Source organism: Typha latifolia, chromosome 6, assembly GCF_019914945.1.
Source record: "Typha latifolia isolate L0001 chromosome 6, TyphaL0001v2, whole genome shotgun sequence".
Taxonomy (NCBI): Eukaryota; Viridiplantae; Streptophyta; class Magnoliopsida; order Poales; family Typhaceae; genus Typha; species Typha latifolia.
Window position 1 is genome coordinate 12893893 of NC_133091.1, and position 22144 is coordinate 12916036.

Consider the following 22144-nt stretch of genomic DNA (forward strand, 5'->3'; position numbering starts at 1 on the left):
ACATGCCCCCTCCTTCAACCGCCTTCAGGGTTAAGGCAAGTGTAAGCGAGTCAATGGGCCAGCCCAAACTATAAATGGGCTGACCTATAGGTCGTAATAAAGCTAAGTCTAAAATTAGTTTTGATCCTAAACTGTGTCAAGATAGGCTTAATTTATTTTGTTAATGAAACTTGATATTGAGCCTGCTTCAGATTGAGCAAAATACAAGCTCCAATGAGTTGCTCAATAACAAAAGTCTAAACGACTTCACATTAAGCTTAGTTCAAGTTGGATTTGTCAAACCTGATTCGGATTTAACTAACTATAACATAAACCTAATTTACCTACTTTAGGGTGTTTAAAACTTGGATAAAAGAAGGCCTGTATAAAATTAAAACTCGATAAGAGGCCTGCTTAAACTTTATGTTCTTTCTTTGTATTGTTAACATAACTTTCTCTTAAATATCGTATTCATATATATATATATATATATATATATATATATATATATATATATATATATATATATATTTAAGCGGCGCTTCAATCCTTTATTATGGTATCAGTTATTTTGAAAAAAAAAATCATAAAATGGAACAAAACAAGGCATGTTACGTAATGGAGACGACAGTGGCGATATTCGCGAACAATAATTATATTTCCGAACAGTATAAAAGAAAACTCTGGAAGGTTTTCCGAGAAAAAGTCTCTAGCCGACGATTACGAGGCGTCCGTGCATACTCACTGTAAAAAGGTATGGCTCACGTTAGATTGACACGTCATGCAAGATTGACCAGATTGTATTTGCTCGGCAAGATGGAGTATTCAATCCTTAATCGTACTGGTCAAATATTGCGTGACTTCTTCCCGAGTCTAGAGGCATTATATCATTATAACTTTATATTGTTACCTATGACAAAGGAAGTTAGCACTGTTAATAGAGTTATAATAATAATAATAATTATTATTATTATGGAAAGATAATGGTGTTAATTATGCCACGCAGCCAATCAAAGCTGCCACGTGAGCTGTCTAATAGGAATGCCCACGATCAGAATAGCCAAGCTCCCTCGTAATTTCCTCTGATACAGCTGGGAAAAGATTACTATTAATCCATTTATTGAATCTTAATCAAAGTTAAGGCAATAGCTAGATTAGTTAGGTTGTGAGCCACTAGATTAATGTTACTATGATTCATGAAACAAAAGCCCTAGCCCTCATTTTAGACCGGGATGTTAACATAGTTTGATCTAGTCATGGGATTCAATTCTTGAAATCTAGCTAGCCTTATCAGAACAGTGCTCATTCTTGCCTCCCAGTAATTGCCTACTGTCATTGATTGATCTATATTTGTAAAACACTTGTGTAAGCACATTGCGCACGCACGCACGCACGCACACACACACAGCGAGAGAGAGAGAGAGAGAGAGTTCAAAGTATCCAGCAGAATTAGTCCCCAAAGTTTCATATCATCCAATGCAAATCTTCCTTCCCTTTTATGTAGTTACTCATTTAGTGCTACTGTTCGTAGTAAAGGGTAAGAAATAGGAGATTACCTGGAAAGAAGAAGCGAATGATTTATTTGGTTAAGCTTGGTCGCGTGGGGTCGGAGGGAAGGCGTGTCGGAAGTGGCAGCGGTGACCGTAAGGGCACTCACCGCCCTTCCCGAGCATGCGGCAGAGCTGGGTTTTGTAGCGCGGGTGTCGGATCACCGGCCGCAGCTCCTGGATCCCGTGCGCGAACCGGCACCGCTCTCCGTACGGGCACCCACCTCCTTCCCCCCATTTGTTGCACAGCTCCGTCTTCTCCATCCCTTGGTTGTACACCTCCACCTCTACCTCCTCCTCCTCCCCTTCCTGTATTCCATCAAATTAATCAATCCTACCATTTGTTTTGCAAAAACCGCCTACAAGAGTGGAGGTGTGTTGCAATACTTTTTTAAATATAGGGGGTTATTTGCCAAATTCATCGACTGGGAGAGTACCCATTAGTAAACGACGGACGGGCAAGATAGTGTTAAAGAACACGTGGCGAGATCTGAGGTCTCCTCACCTCTACCGCCTGAGCAACCGGAACGCGGAGGCGCTGCGGAGGCCTCGCCTCGCCGTCAGCCTTCCCTTTTCCCGCCAAGAAGCCTCTCGATCGGATAGAGATGCTCTTCGGCAGCCCGCCACGTGTGCCGCTCTTGCGATCCGTATCCGGATCGTCTCCTCCTCCGATGATCGTCTCCTCCTTCTCCTGCCCCTTCGCCTCGGGATTCACGTATCGGAGTGAGACGGCGGCCTCGCGCTCGTCGATCAGGAAGGTGAGATGGAGGTTACTGGCGGAGAGGTCGAGGTTCTCGCGGCGGAGGGCTTCGAGGTCGGCATTGGTGAGGAGGAGGCGGCGGAAGCACTCATTGTAGCGGTTGACCATCTGCTGCAGCTCGCGAAGGATCCGATCCTTCTGGATCTCGAATTGGTCGTCGGACGCGATCCATAAGACGGATCCTGCAGCTGATCCGCCGAATTCGTCGTCGAAGGAGCAGCATGAAGTGGGAGACGCGGCGATCGGGTCGTATTCCGGCAGCGGAGGTATGTTCTCTGGTTCCATCCCCTCTGGAATCGGTTCTTTCCTCGATTTGGAGTAGGATTCCGATGAATTGAAGAAATTGAGATCAATCTTACTTGCTTAGGAGTTCACATCTTGCCGGGGAATTCGATTTGAGAGAGAGAGAGAGAGAGAGAGAGAGAGAGAGATTACCTCTGCGACGTCGGAGAAGCTTTGGGAGTCAGAGATGGCCGAGAGTGGAGTGCCGCGGGAATAGCGTAGTAGTTTAGGGAAGAAATGGAGGGAAGTAGAGGATGTGAAATTGTGAAAAGACTTCTTTACCCCCAGATTGGCTGAGAGAATGGCGATTGGCGACTGGATACAACCATCTATGGATAAAGAAAAATCTTTAGAAAAAGAAGTCCATTTTAGTTCGTTTTAGTATATTTATTCTTTAATTAATGTAACTAAGATTGCTTAATTTGTATGAAAGTGAAAATAATCAAATATTCACCCTGGACTATTTACTACTGTTATAATGTAGAATGTTATTCACAGGATCTAATCAAAAGTTCCTCGAGTACAATAGAAGAATAAGATTGCAAATTTCACCATAATGCTCTTGTATAATCTAATAAGCCTGTCTTGAATATAATAATAGTTTCTATAAGTAAACCAAATCCAGCTCACTTAGATTGCATCTCAATTAAGTCACACCCACATATCTACTTGGGTTAATTACAGTGTCAGTAAGCCACTTCTTCTCATTTACTAATTCACCTCAATAATGCAAGAAAGATTGGAATATTACTAGAGAAATGAAGTATTCATCATTGATTACTTCAAATAATTAGCGTAAATATCATACACAATTTATTTTGATTATAACATGGCAGTAAAAGGTGATCAGAGACTGCGTTGATAAGAATGGTGCCACAATGACAATGCCAAATAATTATAAGAAGCATGAGGAAAGCACATCCTCTCTTCAGCTTAAGTTAGCTGACTGCAGCTTGTTCGTCAGGAAGAAACCTTAGTTATATCTGAAGCCCGAAAAGCTTTATCCATCATCTCCGGGACAGTCAGTTTCAGGTCAAACGTAATTCTCTGGAGAACATAACATAAAGTAGTCACATCCTGCATTGCTCTATGTGCTGGCCCCACTAAAGGAATATCATAGTGTTCTCTCAGTGCCTTCAACGAGGACGATCCTAGCTTTGATCCTGCAAGAGAGCAAGAATGCGAAAGTCGGTTCAGCTGTTAACATCTACAGTGAATGCGTTGCATCTGTGTTACACTAGAAGGAAAGTTAAAGCCGGCAAAGAGAATTACGGAAAGAACCTGAGCATACAATGTTAGAAGAATGGGTTCAACAGTTCCTTTTAATACATAATTCACAATATAAGTTTCTACTCGCAAATTACCCCATGGAACATATAATGATAGACTATATCCCTCTTAGATTTGTCAAATTCATGTTTAATTACATCCTAATTAAAGCTCAGAAAAGCCAAAAAGTAAAATTTAAGCTACTTAGTGCTACCGTCTAGGTTAATAAGAAATAATAAACACTTTCTGATTGAAGAACCATTTAAGACAAAGAATTACCTTTTTTGCTCCTTTTATCTATTTTTTTCTTTCCCAACTCACAATTAAACAAATAATATCAAAATTGGAAGCAATTTAGGAATTCCACTTAAACACTAGCATCGTAAGAGGACAATGAAATAACTCTGTAAGAAAGTATAGAGAAAATATCAATATTTGACTATACATTCTTATTGGAAATAGAAGTTACAGAAAGAGAGCAACACAACCTAGGTTTCACAAATATATACCCATCCAAAAATGAATGAACCTGCCTTCTCAAGTTTCATACAGCTAAGAATCAGTTGGAACCAAGACTTTGAAGTTTCAAAGAGCTATAGCATATCTAGGTCTTAAACTGCAGTATTTCAAATCGATGATATTTGTGCATATGACGCTTCCCAAGTTTACAAAAGTAAAAGAGGGAATACTATCTACACTGCCATGCAAAGTGTATATGAAGCATCTCACTAGTTAATAACACTGGAAGTATAGAGTAAGGGATCAGTATGCCTCTAAGTCTCCATTCTCCATTGATAGTAAAAATTCTCAGAATGGTTCAATACATAAAGACAATCAAGCAGCAAATTGGCTTAAGGCTCAAAACAACTGAGTTTGAAAAGTAAGAGGGAATGACCTACCATCTGGATTCACCAACTGCCGTGCAAGAGGAAGTGTGTCCACAAACAGCCAGTCTGAAGGAATCTCTGCTGAACAACGCTGGAATTCCTTGATGAAAAAAGGTACATCAAATCGACGTCCATTATGAGCAACCCACACAACTGGTTTACCAGCCATTTGGCGGCTTCGGACATATTGTAGTAGTACTGGAACTAGTTCCTTAAACCTATCATAACCGAATTAAGATAAGATTCAGGAATTATAGCAAATGAAAGAAGCTTAAAGATGCTAAGTTTCTTACAGTATAGGAACATCTGATTACCAACAATAGTATATTTGAAGTGATAGGAGAGAAAGAAATATGAGCTTCCTTCTGATGGATGGCAATGATGAGATGATGCAAAGCAACAATGCAATTGAAAGAATGGACTTCTAAAGTGTATCTGATGATTGATAACTCAGAAGTTACTATTCTTCTGGTTCCTGTACTCAACAGTAATTATTTATTATTTTGAAGTCATATAAAGTGAGATCTTTCATGTCCCAGGAAACTAATGGACTTTGAAAAATATGGATGAGATGATGAGATGATAGGAGAGAAAGAAATATGAGCTTCCTTATAATTGATGGCAATGATGAGATGATGCAAAGCAACAATGCAATTGAAAGAATGGACTTCTAAAGTGTATCTGATGATTGATAACTCAGAAGTTACTATTCTTCTGGTTCCTGTACTCAACTGTAATTATTTATTAATGATAGATTCTATACTTCCATTATTTTGATGTCATATAAAGTGAGATCTTTTCTCCCAGGAAACTAATGGACTTTGAGAAATATGGAGATGCCTGAAGACATGAGAAATATAGTTTTGCTGTCTATTAGAATCCAGAACAAGCTTCTGTTTCCAGAAAAGATCCAGAGTACATCATTATAAAAAATGAAGGCAAGAAAATATCAAATATCATAAGGATAGCCTTTTCAGAACTGATTCGGGTCTAAAATGTACAACCATTTTGCGAGAAGGAAAGTTATGAACTCATACCAATCTCCCACTAATGAATAACCAGATGCTGCAATTCCATTATCCACGAAAAAGGCTGTAGCAGGCTAGCAGCAACTAAAATATACTATTGTGAAAGATCCTTACTAGAGGTCAAAATTGCTAGCGTAAAGGATAAAGATAATAAAACTTCATAATTCAGAAATCCCAGCTTTTGAAAATTTAAGAATTATTGCTGATCCACTACGGAGAAAGAAAAAAGAAACAAAAAAGGGTCAACCATGTCTGAGTGCGATTTGCATTCTCATATGAAGAGAAGGGTAAATAAGTAGAGTAAGTTGATTATGATGTAAGAGAACCACACCTTGGGACGTCAGGCCTGTTGACCATGTAAGTGTTAATACCATGAATATAAGCATTTGACACAACTTTTTCAGGATTTATAAGAGTCTGAAATGTACTATTCTTTCCTCCAAGAAGATCGCGAAGAGCAAACTCAATAATTCTTTCATTCTCCCTACTGAATCCTGTAGTTTCAATATCAAAAACAAGAATAGTTGCAGGTCTATCAATTTTGTTGTCGGACAACTTCTCCTGAAGATTGTAGCATTGAATTGATTTGAATTCGTGGTGTTCTGATTTATTTGAATTAATCTTTTCAAATGACCCAACAGCTCCACCATGTAGATTCAGATTAATGCTGTGCGATTTACTGGTTTCTGATCTCTGGTTTTTCACTTCTACTCTTGTAGTTAAAGATCTCAGGTTACATCTTCTAGCATCACACACTTTCCCAGGAATCAATCCACCATGAAACTTGAGCAGCTTGATATTACAACCATTCCCTAGGCCGTGTCTTAGTTGATGGAAGTTTCCTGAGCAGAAAGCTGCTAAAGACATTCTGTGAATTGAGCGGATTTGGCATCAAGGATCTCTCTGAATAAAATTAAGTGGCATCAGCAAAAGGTGTTCACAGGCATAGATTATATGTCCAGCCTAAATTCTTTGATCCTGTTCAAAGCACACAAAGATCAATAAGTTTCAAATTTGAAATATCTTTATGCAAACAGATAGCATAAGAAGACATACAAAAGTCCTTACATCATCATACCTTATTTATTTTTATCAAGAGTCATAAACTAGCTGTCAAATCATGATGTTCCTTTCTTAAATTGCATACCACATTACATTATCATAACCTGGATGCCATTGTGATGCGATCTAAACCAGAGGACTAGTAATTTTGTCATAGATCCAAATACAACATAAAAGCACAAAATGGATAAAGTCAAGCGTGACCTTTCTTGGATGTGAAATGCAATAAACAGATCTATCAAATTAACGCGAATAAAAAGTTCTTACATGCATGACAGATTCTCAGAGAGAATGTACCAATTGTTGCCGGTTTCAAAATCAAAAACACATTTTGATATTCACAATATACCAACCAAGCATTCTTTTGGATCAAATAGAACAAAGGACAATGTCAAGAAAGAAAGATCAGTACTGCTCGATCAATACCATGACCTGTTCGACAAAATTCCTCAACCACAGTATAACACCAAATCGAAAAACAAATTCGGGGAATAACATGTCAAGATTAAAAAAATTAAATGGTGTCACTTAGAACTGTTCAAATCACCGCAAAAATCGAAACTTACTTCAAAGCAGATCACGTACTCTAACAAAACCATGCCCAGTAGCCAACTCCTTCAAAAGAGGGAGATTTGGGAGAAAGAGTGTGGAATGAAGAAAGCACATACCTTGCTTAGTTTCAAGTCTACCAAAAAGGAGGGAGGAAGAAGAGGGAGAGACGAAACAAAAGCCTCCGAGGTTGGAAGAATGGGGAAGTAAGGTATCAACTAAAAGAGACGGGTATTTATTTGTGGTGGTAACCGAAGCCCAACTCGAACTAGAAGGAAAGATTCAAAAGAGGAGTAGGAAGCGGTTCTCCTTTCGGGGGAATGGAAATGGATGATGGATGGAGACCGGAGGAGTCGGGGGAGGGAGGAGGGAGGAGTGAGGAGTGAGGAGGAGCTGGGGCCCAAGTCTCTCGGATCACGCGCCTGGGCCTCTCAAGAGCTAGCGGGAACGGTGGAGTAGATGCTGGTAGAGTGATAGGAAGAATTCTATAATGGGTTTGAGGTTGGGCTAAGCAAAGCATAAAAATGTGGGCTTTGGACTACTACAAACTTTCTTTGTTTGACCGGACTTTAACTTGAACTACGGAACCAAATCAAACTCCCCTACCGTCCTGGGTCCAGGGTCCTTAACCGGAGCGCAGCTGTGGAGATGAACCAAACTCCCGTAACTCCTCATCACTAATTTTCCAGTCCTGGTCCTCCTGGCCCTCAATAACCTATGTTATGTATTAATGAACACGTAAATATCCTATTTCTCTTCATATATTTCATTCTCTTTCTATATATATAAATTACATAGATAATCACTCATACATGATTTATTTTATTTTTTCTTCATTTGCTTGTTCTTGAGATGTTAAAATGAGCTGCATTCTAGACATGCACCGGGGAAAATGCTAATAATTATTTTTTATTGAAAGAATAAGAAAAAAACTGCAATAGTAGTTAAACTTTGAACTAGATTTGGTAGGTTCATTTCTTAGTTTTGGTTCAGGTACTTTGAACTAAGCTAAGGTAATTTAGTGTCTGGCTTTAAATTAAGCTAAGAGTATATTTATTATTTATGATGTGATAAAAAAATTAGAAAAAATATTTATTTTGGAGGAAAATTGATAGATATGTAAAATTGATGGACAAAAATACTTTTTTATGTCATGATGATGGTACTTATTATAATATTATATACAATAATATACTAAAATTATAATAGGCATATCCAAGACTTAAGTGCATATTTAAAAAAAAATTACTAATTTATATTGTGTATATAATAATATTTTGTGAGCTTAAGTGTATATATGTTGATTTATATGGTGTCATAAAAGAAGAGAGGCTCCATTGAATATGATTTAACTAAGATGACACACGAGAGAGAGAGTAGGAGAGAGAGAGCTCATAAGAGATATGAGAAATTGACAAGATATTAAATTAGAATTGAATAGTAAAATTAGAATCAAATTAAATAAATATTAAATTTTATTTATTTATTATTAGGGACTGATTAAAAAAATAAATTTTAATTTAGTGTTTGATTACTAAATCACGTTATTGGTATGTGATCCCTCAACTCAAAACGAACAAAGTTTTTTGCCTACTACCAACGGACGGAGTCCTATCCTCAGGTATCCAATCTTATAAATCTCTTTAAGAATTCTCATATCTTCTACTTTATCTAGAAGACTAAATATAAGATAAACTAGTATTCGTATTCAGATTAGGACTCCTTGTTAAGAGGCCTAATCCAAATACAAGCCTTATCAATAGCATTAGATATGATTATAAGATCTGGTGGATAAGATTTTCCAAACGGTATTTGATCACCGTGAGCATTTGGATTTTTAGAAAGAGAAAAAAAATACAAAGTACATTAATCAATGAAATGAAACTCCTTGCCACGGACAATCTCTCCAAGATAATAAAGTCGAATGAAGAATCAAAAGCACTATGAATTTATTCATGGCCTTTTGCGAATCAAGATTACTAGAAGATCAAATCAAAAAAAAAAAAAAAATGCTAGTCTTATTCCGAGATCTTTATACCCTAATAAGTTAATATTCATGATAGAATACCACCACCAGGTGTGCTTGAAATTATCAAACTTGTATAGAATTCAAGTAGTGAAGAAAAGCAATATTATTTCCTCAATAATTTTATTCCACCAGCAGCAGATCCGAGAACTATAGCTCAAACATCAAAAGAGCTGAAGCAACTACAAGCATCACCAAAGTAAAGACGCCGGTCGCACTAGTCGTAAAACTGCGGCTCATCGGAATCCTACCAGGCATCGAACACTCGTCGCCATTGAAGTATAGCTTTGTAGGAAACCATCCCCTGGTTCCACATCGATCTCAGGTGTCGTATTATTTGTTAAAGAGATCACTGGCTGCTGTTTACCGGGCACTCCTTCCGGTGTCTGCTTGACCAAGTAATTCAACCCCTCGAGGCCCTGCATGAAGATGGTGTTATTCCCCCAACGCACTCCCGCCGCCTCGAACCCGGCATTGGCCTTCGCCATGACAACCGCGGCGTAACCAGTTTGCGAGGTCCACGCCCTCCCAGTTGAAGAAGGTAACCCCGAGGACCATAGATGCAGCCATTGGAGTCGAACTCTGATGGGTGCGCGCCTTTCATCGATTAGATGAACTCCTGACGCTTCCACTCCCAGGAGAGCTGCCAGTTATCGAGGGCGATACTGCTAGGGGGTAAGCTTGCGGGACGTCGTAGTCGTAGGTGATGGTGAGGTCGCTGCTCCGGCGAGGTAGGTAGCTCTTGGATGGGTTGGCAATCAGCGAGGCGTTCTACTTGAAGCTCAGGCTGGGGACGCAGCAAGTGGACACTGTGGTGGTGTTGTTTTGAAGGGGGAGCGGGAGTTGGGCAAATGAAGGACGGATCGGAGAGGGAGAGGTCGGTGGATAAGGGCACGGAGGTGTTGGTTTTGCCGAAGAGGTTTCTGACGGTGGGGATCTCGACTCGGATGTGGGTGGGGTCCAAAACTATCAAAAACCAACCAATAATATATTAATGTACACGTAGTATAGTTGAAGATAAACGCAAAGAGATCTACTTAAAATCTAAATAAATATTTATACAGATAGATAGAGATAAATATAAAATTAACGTTCGTCCCTCGATATTTCTTTCTCCATATTTGATCTTACTTAGATCTCATTCATAAAAATGGAAGCAAGCTGCGCCTTTGATGGCCTCTCTCCCGAGTTCCCGGTTGGTCTTCGGATACTCGTCGTCGTTCATGATCCAACTGAGCTCCAAAACCTTGAGGATATTCTCACACAATGCCAATACAAAGGTTTTTTAATTACTTACATCTTTTTTGTGTCCTTTTTATGGATAATTCGATCATAAGAGTTAATTTGATGGGTGCCTTAATTCTCTTTCAGTGATGACAAGTATAGATGGTGCGAGCGCGATATCGTTGCTGCAACAGCAAAAGGGAGAGATCGATCTTATTTTGAGCGAAGTAACTATGTCAGATATGGATGGATTAGAGCTTTTAAAGCACATCAAACATGAGTTCGGAGACATTCCGCTCGTGATTAGTAAGTACATATAAGGGATAATATTTTTTTCATCTCCTGAACTATTATTCTTTTTTACTAATGACCGTTAAATTTTTTTAAATTTTAAAAATCATTGAAGAAAAGATTAGATATATATATATATATATATATAATCTTAAGTAGTTAGTGTAGATTACAGTTTTAACTTATTTTTAATTACTATATGATATGCAGTGACGTCAGAGAATGATCGGCCAGATATTATATGGAAATGCTTAAAAAGCGGCGCCCGGACTTATCTTGCAAAGCCTATCAACGAAGAGATGTTGAAAACTATATGGTTGCTTGTAGCTAAGGGGGAGGAGAATGAGACGAAAGAGAATGGTGATGGTGAAAAGAAAGAGAGGGAGGAGGAGGAACGTAGAATGCGCGAATCTTCGACGATGCCAAACAAGAAGCCGAGAGTGGTTTGGACCGATGATCTCCATAAAGTATTTTTCGAGGCGGTAAACCAACTGGGCATTGACAGTAAGAGCTTATTGTTATAACTTTTTTTTTTCAGAAAATATTACGAGCAGTAGTAGTAGTACTGCAACAGGATCTTGATCTCAAATTCTAATTATATGCAGAGGCTGTTCCGAAGAAAATTCTTGAATTGATGAATATTAAAGGGCTGACAAGAGAGAACGTTGCCAGCCACTTGCAGGTAATTTAGTACTAGACTAATCTATTTAAAGAAATTACTTATTTGATATCATTTTCTTAACATAGTGTCTAATTTTGATTATTTAACTGCATATATTTGTGGGATACAACAGAAATACCGCATCATACAGAAGAGAGAAAGAGAAGACGCCCGTCAAAATCAAAATCATGGAAGAAGTTGTCCACTGCCCAATGTCGAACATCATCTTCCGCTGCAAAGCCTGCGAAGTCTCTCTTCTGTGCTTGTGAACACACAAGTTCATGCCTACAATTCTGGTCCACAACTTGCAAACCCCTCAAACATGATGATTCCTCCATTGCCCTTCAACTTGGCTGCACAACTTGCAAACTCCTCAAACATGCGAGCTCCTCCATTGCCCTTCAACTCGGCTGCACAACTTGCAAACTCCTCAAACATGCGAGCTCCTCCATTGCCCTTCAACTCGGCTGCACAACTTGCAAACTCCTCAAACATGCGAGCTCCTCCATTGTCCTTCAACTCGGCTGCCCAACTTGCAAACTCCTCAAACATGCGAGCTCCTCCATTGCCCTTCAACTCGGCTGCACAACTTGCAAACTCCTCAAACATGCGAGCTCCTCCATTGTCCTTCAACTCGGCTGCACAACTTGCAAACTCCTCAAACATGCGAGCTCCTCCATTGCCCTTCAACTCGGCTGCACAACTTGCAAACCTTTCAAACAGGAGACCTCCTCCTCCATTGCCCAGCAATCCTGATAGACGACTTGCAATGCAACGAGTACCTTTTAACCAGACAAACTACATCCCCAGCAATACAGGCATAAAGCCTTTTCCGGGGACACCGCCATTGCTGCGATGTCAAAGCAGAAGTGATCAGTGCTTTAACTTACCTTCCTCTCAAATGAAAGTAGGATCTGTATTCCCTGTGAACTCTATTGATGGGCCGTCAGTTCCAAATCATCCAGGAGAACAACAACATGTAGCACAACAACAGGCTGAAGATAGAGAACTTCATCGAGACAACCTCTTAGATATTCCTGATACAGAGGTTTGAACTCTAAAATCACCTTCACTTTTCCACTATTTTTGTTGGTCGCAAGATATATGGTTATAATGACTAGAAGCATTAAAAAAAAACATATATATATATATATATATGTATACACACATGTGTGTATATCGATCTTTACTTTATTTATTAGATACTTATATTTGCAGTCGTTTCTTGTTATAATTTTTTTTTTCTTTTCAGAAAAGAGAAAGGTTAGAAACGTTAAAGGTTAAACATTGTGAGGATGAATTCGTATTTGATTAGAGACCATCAGAGTACAGCAAGAAAGAAGCATTTGCGGAGCTATATCTGCCCTTCCATGCAAGCTAAATCGATTGTTTCACTGGTTTCTTGTCCAGATTAGAATCTTAAGATGCAGGTGTAGCTGCATGCCTTAAGAGTCTTTTTCTCTAGGGTAAAAATTTCATATCCAGATTAAGTTTTATTTCCATAAACATTTGTTGCTCGAGTAGTAGTTTTCTTTTAGCTGAGTCTACTCGTCATCACTAATTCTCTAGTCCTGGCCCTCAATAAACTATGTATTTACATGTAAATATCTTATTTCTCTTCATATAGTTCATTCTCTTTCTATATATAAAAATTGTATACATTATTACTCATACTGATTTATTTACAAAATTGATTTTTTCCCCATTTTCTTGTTCACGAGATGTTAAACAGAGCTGCATTCTACTGTAAAGCATCGTACAAACATGCACCAAGCCCGATTGAGAGAAGTCAGTCGCATATCACCTAACAATTTATTTCCAATGAAAAAGAACAAGAAAATTACTACAATAGTAGTAGGCCACCAAGAAGGTGGGTTCCTGGGAGGAGGGGGAGCTCTTCAGGCGAGAGTAGCCCGGACGATGTCTTCGAGATATGTTTCGTTGGATTTGAAATGTCTTCGAGATATGTTTCGTTGGATTTGAAATCGTGGCCTCCCACGAAAGTTGGGATAAATATAGTAAATATAAAGGGAGGAAATAAGAGATTAAGAGGGCAGAAAAATAGAGAGGACAATTCTATATATCTGGATTAAGTATGACCCATATTGCGACTAAACTATTCTAGCTCGGTCCGAACTTAACTTAAGTATGATCGTGTCTAACACTAACGAGTGTTCCAAAGCCTCTGGATTGGCCAATTACATTTTATAAGAGTTCCGTTTTCTATTTAATCTCGGAGGCAAGATAAACTAGTATCCGTAACTAGTATTTGTCTTTATCTGAATAGGACTCGGCCTATTTAATCTCGGAGGCAAGATAAACTCTGGATTGACCAATTAGATTTTTGAAAAAGATAACAATATTCTTTGACTTGCTCTTTAGTTTTCAACTTGTGGAGAGAAGTGAAGGAATTAATCTAACATCCCTTTTCTCGAACCTTATTGACTCATTCCTCCAAGCAATGAAATGAAGACACACTCCTTGGCCCCTCGCCGCTGACAATCTCTTTCATGTATCCCAACCTCTCCGAGACAAATGGCGAATGAAGAACCCAAAAAAAGTACTATAAATTTATTTATGGCCTTCTGGGAATCAAGATTTCTAGAAGATCAAAACAAAATAAACAAAAGCAAGTCTCACTCTGAGATCTTTATACCCTAATAAGTTAATTTTCATGATAGAATACCACCACCAGGTGTGCTTGAAATTGTCAAACTTGTATAGAATTCAGAGTAGTGAAGAAAAGCAATATTATTTTCTCAACATCATACAAAGTAATGGAAGAACAAAAAAAACTCACATACATCAAAACACCTCACTATTAACATCCCAGAAGAGGTTGCCATAAAGTTCTCAACTTATATCATCAGAAGCTAATCACTCATATGAAAATTTGCACATAGTCAACAAATATAACAATGGTCGAATACAAGGGAGAAACAATTTCAAGAGTACCAACATAAGCAACTAAAGGCTAAAGATAGCAAAATACACCGAGTTTATAAACGGCAAAACAGATTATAAGCATAATCACATAGTATCTATGAGTATAAAGGATAACATTAACATGGAACCAGAACAAACTCACTGACTCTGGGTGAATCAGCAGACATACAATGTATATCTTCTTGATTTAACCAATGCTATGTCTTGATGATATAAGCAATTCATACAAAATCCCAGCTCTTCTTCCGGTATGTTTTAATTCTCAATTTACTTCTTCGTTTCTGCTAGTCATAGCTAGATTGGTGCAAATCATCAGACTCAACCATTGAAAGAATCAAAGAATGGAGAGCAGAGCACCAGCAGCAGATCTGAGAACTATAGCTCCAACATCAAAAGAGCTGAAGTAACTACAAGCATCACCAAAGTAAAGACGCCGCTGGCACTAGTCCTAAAACTGTGGCTCATCGGAATCCTACCAGGCATCGAACACTCATCGCCATTGAAGTATATCTTTGTAGGGAAACCATCCCCTGCAACCACATCGATCCCAGGTGTCGTCTTCTTTGTGAAAGAGATCACTGACTGCTGTTTACCAGGCACTCCTTCCGGTGTCTGCTTGACCAAGTAATTCAACCCCTCGAGGCCCTGCATAAAGATGGTGTTATTCCCCACTGCACTCCCGTTGAATGAATACGCCGCCTCGAACCCTGCATAAGCCTTATCCATCACAACTGCGGCGAACCAGTTTGCGAGGTCCACACCCTCCCAGTTGAAGAAGGTAACCCTTGCTGTCCACCCCTTGCTATAGTCCGCATTCAGATGCCAATTGATGCTAACGCCGCAATAATCACCGCAGGGCATTGGATTGGGGACATTGAAGTGTTTCAGCTCGGCCCAAGCCAAGGTCTCTGACGTCCGGTTATCGAACGGCACGAGCAAAGCCTGAGACGGCACGAGGAGAGCCGGCGCGGTGGTACTGCAAGTGGGACCAGGGCGGTTCGCCGGGCAGCCGCAAGCGCAGGTATTGCAGGGTATTACAGATTCATTGTAATAGGCCGAGAAGGAGACGCAACATTTGGGTTTCGAATTCTTTGCGGTGGTGATGTTGCAGATGATTTGCCATGTCGCGACGACGGAGGTGGTCGATTCCAGCCCGCTCGGGTCCGGGAACTCCGTCGGGCTGACGCGGGCCGGCTGGCCGCAGACATACTCCGGATTCAGCGTAGAGCCCCCTTTGATCTTCCAATTCGCCGGCGGATACAAGTCGGTCCTGTTCATGTCAGGCGGCATCTTGAACACCTGCATCTGGAACGACGAGATGGACTGCGAGGGATCCATGGCTTTGGGCAAGATGGTGCCATTCCGACAGCAATAGGGAATCTTTCCAAGAACGGTGTCGTTGTACCTCGACAATGGAAGATCAAGAATGACGGGCTTACTCTGGCAATTGAGCACCTTGGAGAAGTCTAAGTCCTTGTAGTAGTTCCCCTGAGGACCATAGACGCAGCCGCTGGTGTCAACGTCTAATGGGTACGCGCCTTTCATCGAGTAGATGAACTCCTGACGCTTCCACTCCCAGGAGAGCTGCCAGTTATCGAGGCGGCCGAGGCGGTTGTTGTTCTCCATGGTGACGAGTGCGAGATAGCTCGAGGAGTAAGCTTGCAGGACGTCGTAGGTGATAGTGAGGTCGCCGCTGCGCCGAGGTAGGTAGCTCTTGGAGGGGTCGGTGTTGTTGGGGATCAGCGAGGTGTTCGACTTAAAGCTCGGGTTCGGGACGCAGCAAGTGGACAAGGTGGTAGAGAGTTTTGAAGGGAGAGTGGGTGTTGGGCAAATGAAGGACGGATCGGCGAGGGAGAGGTCGGTGGGTAAGGGCATGGAGGTGTTGGTTTTGCCGAAGAGGGTTCCGACGATGGGGATCTCGGCTTGGATGCGGGTGAGGTCGCCGGCGGTGGCGATAGGGGTAAGGAGGTCGGTGGTGGGGTAGCCGGAGAAGGAGGTGGAGGAGTCGACGGTGGTGTTATATGGGAGATCGGAGCCGTCGGTGAGGACGGCGTTGGAGATGGAGACGAGGATCTCGCTGTGGGCGAAGGAAACGACGAGAGCCCAGGACTTGAGGGTTGTGACCCCTGAGTTGAGGACGGTGGCGGTGGCCTTGAAGGCGTAGGGCTGGGCTTTTGGGTCTTTGAGGAAAGGTCGGATCTTCTCGGTAGACTCGAGGTTGTAGGAGAGTTGGACGCCGTTGCAGTCCATGGCTGGGGCCGGAGCTGGGGCGGTGACGGGAGACGGAGGACTAGGGCTTCCGCCTCCTTGAGAGAGAGATGGGTGGGGGAGGAGAAGGAGGAGGGAGGTGAGGAGGAGGAGATGGAGATTGGAGGAACCCATGAGTAGTCTGCAAGGTGTTTGCAGTCGGAGTTCGAGGTGGAGGTTAAAGAGAGAGGAAGGAAGGAAGTAGAGAGGAAGAAGAAGAAGAAGAAGAAGAAGAAGAAAGCGCGTGGTAGGAGGAGGAAGAAGAGGGGCACCAGCTGGGAGGAGGCTGTGGGATTTTGAATTGAATGGGTTTGGTTTTGGGTGTTTACTTGGTTTTTGGTGATTGTTTATTGGTAGTAAAAGGAAAGTGGGGTAGGGTGGAAAAGAACGAATGGAGACAGGGAACGGTGGGTGGGCCATATTGGATCTCCTAAAACCGAAGCTATAGGAAACTACTACAACCAGTAATTAGTTAGTTATCAATGAGCTTATATTGCAATAGGCCACGAATGAATCATAGGTATCAGAACCAGTAATTCACCTTGGCAGATCAATAGTTTCTGAAAACTATTTTGAAATATTCTCAATAATTTTGAAAACTAAAAAATATTTATAAAAATAGTATAATGGTATATTGGTATATCCTCTATTACTTAGTCATTGTTAACCAAATGTTTATGTTTAACAACTCTCAAATTTTATAAGCATATAGTTTTGCATATCAAAGCCAGCAACATATTAATCAATTCTTGAATAATAACACAATAGCATATTATTAACAAAACATTTTCCACACATAAATATAGGTTATTATCAACAAACATAAAAAATTTATAAAATATAGAAGGTAATATAGTTGTTTAGAATAAAATGCGCTATGATAAAAAAAAATTAGAATAATTAAATGTTAAAATTAATTAGGCCATTTAGGCATCATTGGTGATCTAATCGAGTTACAAGAGCTACTATTTTAATCATCAAATTAGTAGTATTTTTATCGAATCTATTATTTATCCTATATGATAACAAAATTAAACTGATTTAGTGGTCGATTTACTAATTCATCAATCCGACCACTTTATTCGGTATGAATCTAATAAATGTGCTTGAACTAAACTTTCTATCCCATTTTATAGTAACTAAAGCAACATAGAGTGCACTCCAGCAGTTCCATTCTAATCTATATATCTAAAGAGTCTTTTTATTTAACCTATTATTAGCGTACAAACTCATAATCTATACAAAGGGGTGAACTTTCCATTACGTTAGGATCGTTTCAAAGGATCAAAACGGAACTCCAAGTCTCCAATACTTGCTAGAAAATCTCCGGTCTTTTGAAGACATGATAAAGATCTAATAATCTTTTTAATATTAATTAATAGAATAGAAAATGGAACATTGTAGAGAAAGACTAGTCGGTGGCATGATGCGTAGATGCTCTTCGTCTAGGAAGTGGTGGTGTACACGTTGATGACTCCGTTGAGTACCGTCACATGCCTTATATGTCTTATATACGTAAATTTAATCAAAACTTTATTTTATTTCCTACACGTTGTCTCACACTTATCATCTTGTACTTGAAGACGTAATAATAAAAAAAAACATTAATAATATTTCACTACGAATAGATATATCCGATTAACATTCATTAGTTTGATCTTTTAGAGTAGTTGTGTAACACCCGTAAATAAAAAATAAAAAAATTTAAGCGCACGCGCCATGCGCGTGCACTCTAACCGCAGCGCACTAGCTTGGCGCGTGCGCTGATTCCTTCTTCCCTCTCCCCCACCTCTCGTAGTTAGTTGCGAGAGGTGGGAGAGAAGGGCGCCGGAGTGGAGTTAACTCCACTCCGTTGCCCTCTCCACCTCTTCTCTATTTAATCTCCACCCAATTCCCCCTCGAGTTCTTTTTTTCGGAATATTCTCTTCTTCGCTTTTCCCTACTCTCTTTTCTCTCTCGAGCCGCCGAAGTTTCCGTCACGGGCAGCGAATCACCGGAGCGCTGGCAGCTAACCAAAACCTCTCACCTCGATCGTTAGATTCAACATTGTGCGGGAAGGATCTTGAAATTCAAGAAAAGCCGACTGATTAGGAGAGTAAGACGGATTCCAAAAATACTCCAGGCGAGTAGAATTTTATAATAGTCTTTAAAAATGCATGCTTATGTCATATCTTACATGTGATAGTTAAATGTCGTTTTCTAATGAAACTTATATGACATCTCATATTTGCATTTAATTACATGTCAGTTCTTACTTGTATTATTTATCACTTAATGCACATGTATGATAGACTCTATGTTTGTTTATAATATCTGTTATTGTGATGATTATGTTAAATAAATAATAGAAGTCATGGCACCACGTGCACATATCACTATTAGTCAAGTCCCAGTTAGGTAGTGCCCTTTTACCTACTCAACCTGGGGTTAGGGGTAGAGTGTATATTATATAGTATCATATTAGCGGCCTACACCTGAGGTCGGTAGCAGGTGGAGCATTCAGGTGATTACACTGCCATAGTTGGAGACTTGACTAGTATGATATTAGAAAGATGATTGAGAGGAAGGGATTGTAGTTCTAGCGGTACCCGAGGACGTAGGGTCAGGGCGTCTATTGAGTTGTGTGCTCTTACCAGCTGTATGTGATGATTTCGCTTTATGCGATAATTACTAGAATGGTGTTGATGGGCCCACGACTGGGTCCTTAGTCTGATAGCCACAGACAACCGGTCATATGCAGCGTCGCCAGGCATGTATGGGCGATAATACCGCTAGTTGACTAGTCCCCCTCGATTTTTATGATGCTATGTGAGATATGTTATTGTAACTCGACTCCTGTGTGAATTTCTATGTAAAATAAGCTATAATGATGAAAGCTATTAGAAGTCATAATGTACATTTTTCTCTGACATATTATGAGTTGCATTTTTACTTATTATGTAATATTCTTAGATTATTATTAGATTTTATTTGTTGGGCCCAGTGCTCACCGCCATTTTTGGTGGAAATATTTTAGAGATGATTATAGAGGATGCGGACATCGAGGAGTGGCAGATTCATTCCTTATTTTTAGCATTTGTTTATTCTATCATTTCAGTTGGACTTAGCCCCTGCGAGGGTATTTATGTTTTAGCAAATTTGTGATGGACTTGTATTCCTAGAGGCTTGTTGAGGCCTGTGATATTATAATTCAGGATTATTTGTTGGATTATTATGGTATTTCTTGACTTATTCAGATACTTGGTGAGATTATTTCACTGACCGATCACGTGAGAATCACGTGGACATTCTCCACGTGAAGAACACATGAATTTTTAGAAGTGGGTGTTTCAAGTTGTTTGTTGAATCTTATTACTTGTTTAAGTAAAAGAGTAAGCGATGAATCCGAGATTATTCTCGGTGTTATAATATTTTTTATATTTCTTCATTGTACTTTAAACCATTGTCTAGTTATGAGATATGTTTTGCTGCGCAATACGCTTGTATTAATTTATCTCCTATTTTTTCCTCTGAGAAAAGAAGCTATAATTAGCTTAGATTATTCTAATCTAAGCAATGGACTCAGCCAAAGTATCAAAAATGAGAATTAAACACAGCTCGTGAGGGAGCCCCTGCAGATCGCAACCTACAAACTCTGGAGACCAATTGCCCTGAGTATGTAGTCAATTTGTTTTATATTAATGAATTTCTAACGTACGAAACTTTTCTCTTAGAAAAAATTGGGCTAAGTGTAGTTTTGCTGGGTGCCATCTTCAGCATAGTTGATATTACAATTAATGTCAAGTATTAGTTGTTCATCACTACTAATATGGGATGATCTAACAAATATATATATATATATATATATATATATATATATATATATATATTTTTTTTTTTTTTTTTTATTGAAAGAAAAGAAAGAATTGGTCTCATGATATCGACTCGACAATAAGCTACATCCATAGGAATAAACAATTCTATGTTCCATATAAACATTTTGGAAATATATATAAGATTAATAATCTTAAAACTTAGAGACTAAAATTAAGGTTGTATGGAAAATAAAAATTAGTGGCCTCCCACTAATTTCAATAGCTTTTGTTTACCTCGTCAATCGCTTGCATAATTTATATATATATATGATACAAAGTTAAAGCGGGTTATCGGATCCTTGTTGGAAGTGGGTATGGTTCCTAATCGGATCTTGGCATTTAGATCCGATTTGAACAAAAGTGGCTAGGGTTCAAATCTTTTTTCAATAATCTTGGGCCCCATATGACCCGGCCATATGTCTTTCTTTGTCACGTAATAAAGTTATAACGGTCGAATGAATCGGATTCATAAATTATAAAACCAAGCCAAAGTGACCGTTATAAACCAAACTAAAAATCCACCGACCAGTTTCGACTGTACACCTCACCGGCGGTCGAGATTAGCCGACCGTTGAATTTTGAAATTTGGAATTTAAATTTTGGTTGCCTCGAGGATGTTGGAATCGAAGATTGTGACGCCTAGCATATAATTTTCCTCTCGAATTATTTAGAAGATTGTAGATTATTAGTTTATAACACCAATGTTTAATATTTATGTCATATGTTACCTCTAATGTCCCTAAAACATAATTTTACACTAAGGACTTATTAAATGCTTAATATTTTCCTAACCTATATATTAACGACAAATTATAAATTATTCCTTTGCATTTATGCTGAAAATTGAAACCCATTAAATTATCATAATATTTGTGTGATATTAATTATGCCGTTATTTGAGCAACTATAAATCTTCTATGCATATTTTTAAAATAATTGAGATATTTTATTTATGATCATATAGAGAAATGGTAAATACATTATATTATAAATTTGAAGAACAAGACATAGCGAGTATATTTAATGAAATGAAGAAAATAAATTAGACATTCGGATTGAATAATCTGTTCAAGTACTTGTTAAAACCAAAATTTAGTATTTTTTTTGGGTTAAGTTTAGGTTAAAAAACATAATAATTTCACGTTAATCTAAACTACAAAGTGCCAAACGGTATAAATAAAAATTTAAAAGGGTAATTTAATTTACCAAGGTCCTATTATTTTTTAAACATTATGTAAGAAAATTACTTATTGGAATGATACATACTATAATTTTAGATAGTGTCACGTATGAGAAATTATGGTTATCTAGATTTAATTGGGCCTTTCCCAAACTAATTTGCTGAGGCCTGAAAACAATATACCCATTGTGCTTTAGGCGTCAGGATTTTAATTAATTTTAGAAGGTAAAATCACTGATATTATGACAGAATAAATCTATTAAAAATATAAAGTATAAATCGTTTCCATGTAATGTGAAAGGAGAGAACGTAATTATGAGTTAATACCAATCTCAATTTGCCATTGTTAAAT

At 39.0% G+C, this 22144-nt stretch overlaps 3 protein-coding genes across 4 annotated transcripts; all 3 read right to left on the minus strand.

The window, feature by feature from the left end:
- Positions 1-1287: 1287 nt before the first annotated feature.
- On the minus strand, positions 1288-2788 carry LOC140791467 (putative zinc finger CCCH domain-containing protein 21). Its single transcript, XM_073142061.1, has 2 exons — positions 2032-2788; positions 1288-1835 (listed from the first exon to the last, which is right to left on the minus strand). The coding sequence occupies exons 1-2, from the start codon at positions 2569-2571 to the stop codon at positions 1566-1568; spliced, it is 810 nt and encodes a 269-aa protein (XP_072998162.1). The 5' UTR covers positions 2572-2788; the 3' UTR covers positions 1288-1565.
- Positions 2789-3315: 527 nt separating this feature from the next.
- Positions 3316-7803, minus strand: LOC140791468 (exonuclease DPD1, chloroplastic/mitochondrial-like). Of its 2 annotated transcripts, none has more exons than XM_073142062.1 (4): positions 7381-7803; positions 6084-6730; positions 4737-4942; positions 3316-3731 (listed from the first exon to the last, which is right to left on the minus strand). In XM_073142062.1, exons 2-4 carry the CDS (start codon positions 6617-6619, stop codon positions 3529-3531), a joined length of 945 nt encoding a protein of 314 aa, XP_072998163.1. In that variant the 5' UTR covers positions 6620-6730; positions 7381-7803; the 3' UTR covers positions 3316-3528. The 2 variants fall into 2 exon arrangements, with proteins under 2 accessions (XP_072998163.1, XP_072998164.1); XM_073142063.1 differs by having other exon boundaries at positions 7483-7765.
- Positions 7804-14449: 6646 nt separating this feature from the next.
- LOC140790439 (COBRA-like protein 7) lies at positions 14450-17072 on the minus strand. The gene has a single exon (XM_073140537.1). It carries the CDS (start codon positions 16891-16893, stop codon positions 14887-14889), a length of 2007 nt encoding a protein of 668 aa, XP_072996638.1. The 5' UTR covers positions 16894-17072; the 3' UTR covers positions 14450-14886.
- Positions 17073-22144: the final 5072 nt, after the last annotated feature.

What these genes read in the sequence shown, in the direction of transcription:
- LOC140791467 (XM_073142061.1), bottom strand. Translation starts at nt 2,571, where the DNA reads ATGGAACCAGAGAACATACCTCCGCTGCCGGAATACGACCCGATCGCC. An exon ending in CGGTTGCTCAGGCGGTAGAG is followed by an intron (nt 1,836 to 2,031) that starts GTGAGGAGACCT and finishes GATGGAATACAG; the next exon opens with GAAGGGGAGGAGGAGGAGGT.
- LOC140791468 (XM_073142062.1), bottom strand. Translation starts at nt 6,619, where the DNA reads ATGTCTTTAGCAGCTTTCTGCTCAGGAAACTTCCATCAACTAAGACAC. An exon ending in AACAGGCCTGACGTCCCAAG is followed by an intron (nt 4,943 to 6,083) that starts GTGTGGTTCTCT and finishes CGGTTATGATAG; the next exon opens with GTTTAAGGAACTAGTTCCAG. An exon ending in GCAGTTGGTGAATCCAGATG is followed by an intron (nt 3,732 to 4,736) that starts GTAGGTCATTCC and finishes GCTCTCTTGCAG; the next exon opens with GATCAAAGCTAGGATCGTCC.
- LOC140790439 (XM_073140537.1), bottom strand. Translation starts at nt 16,893, where the DNA reads ATGGGTTCCTCCAATCTCCATCTCCTCCTCCTCACCTCCCTCCTCCTT.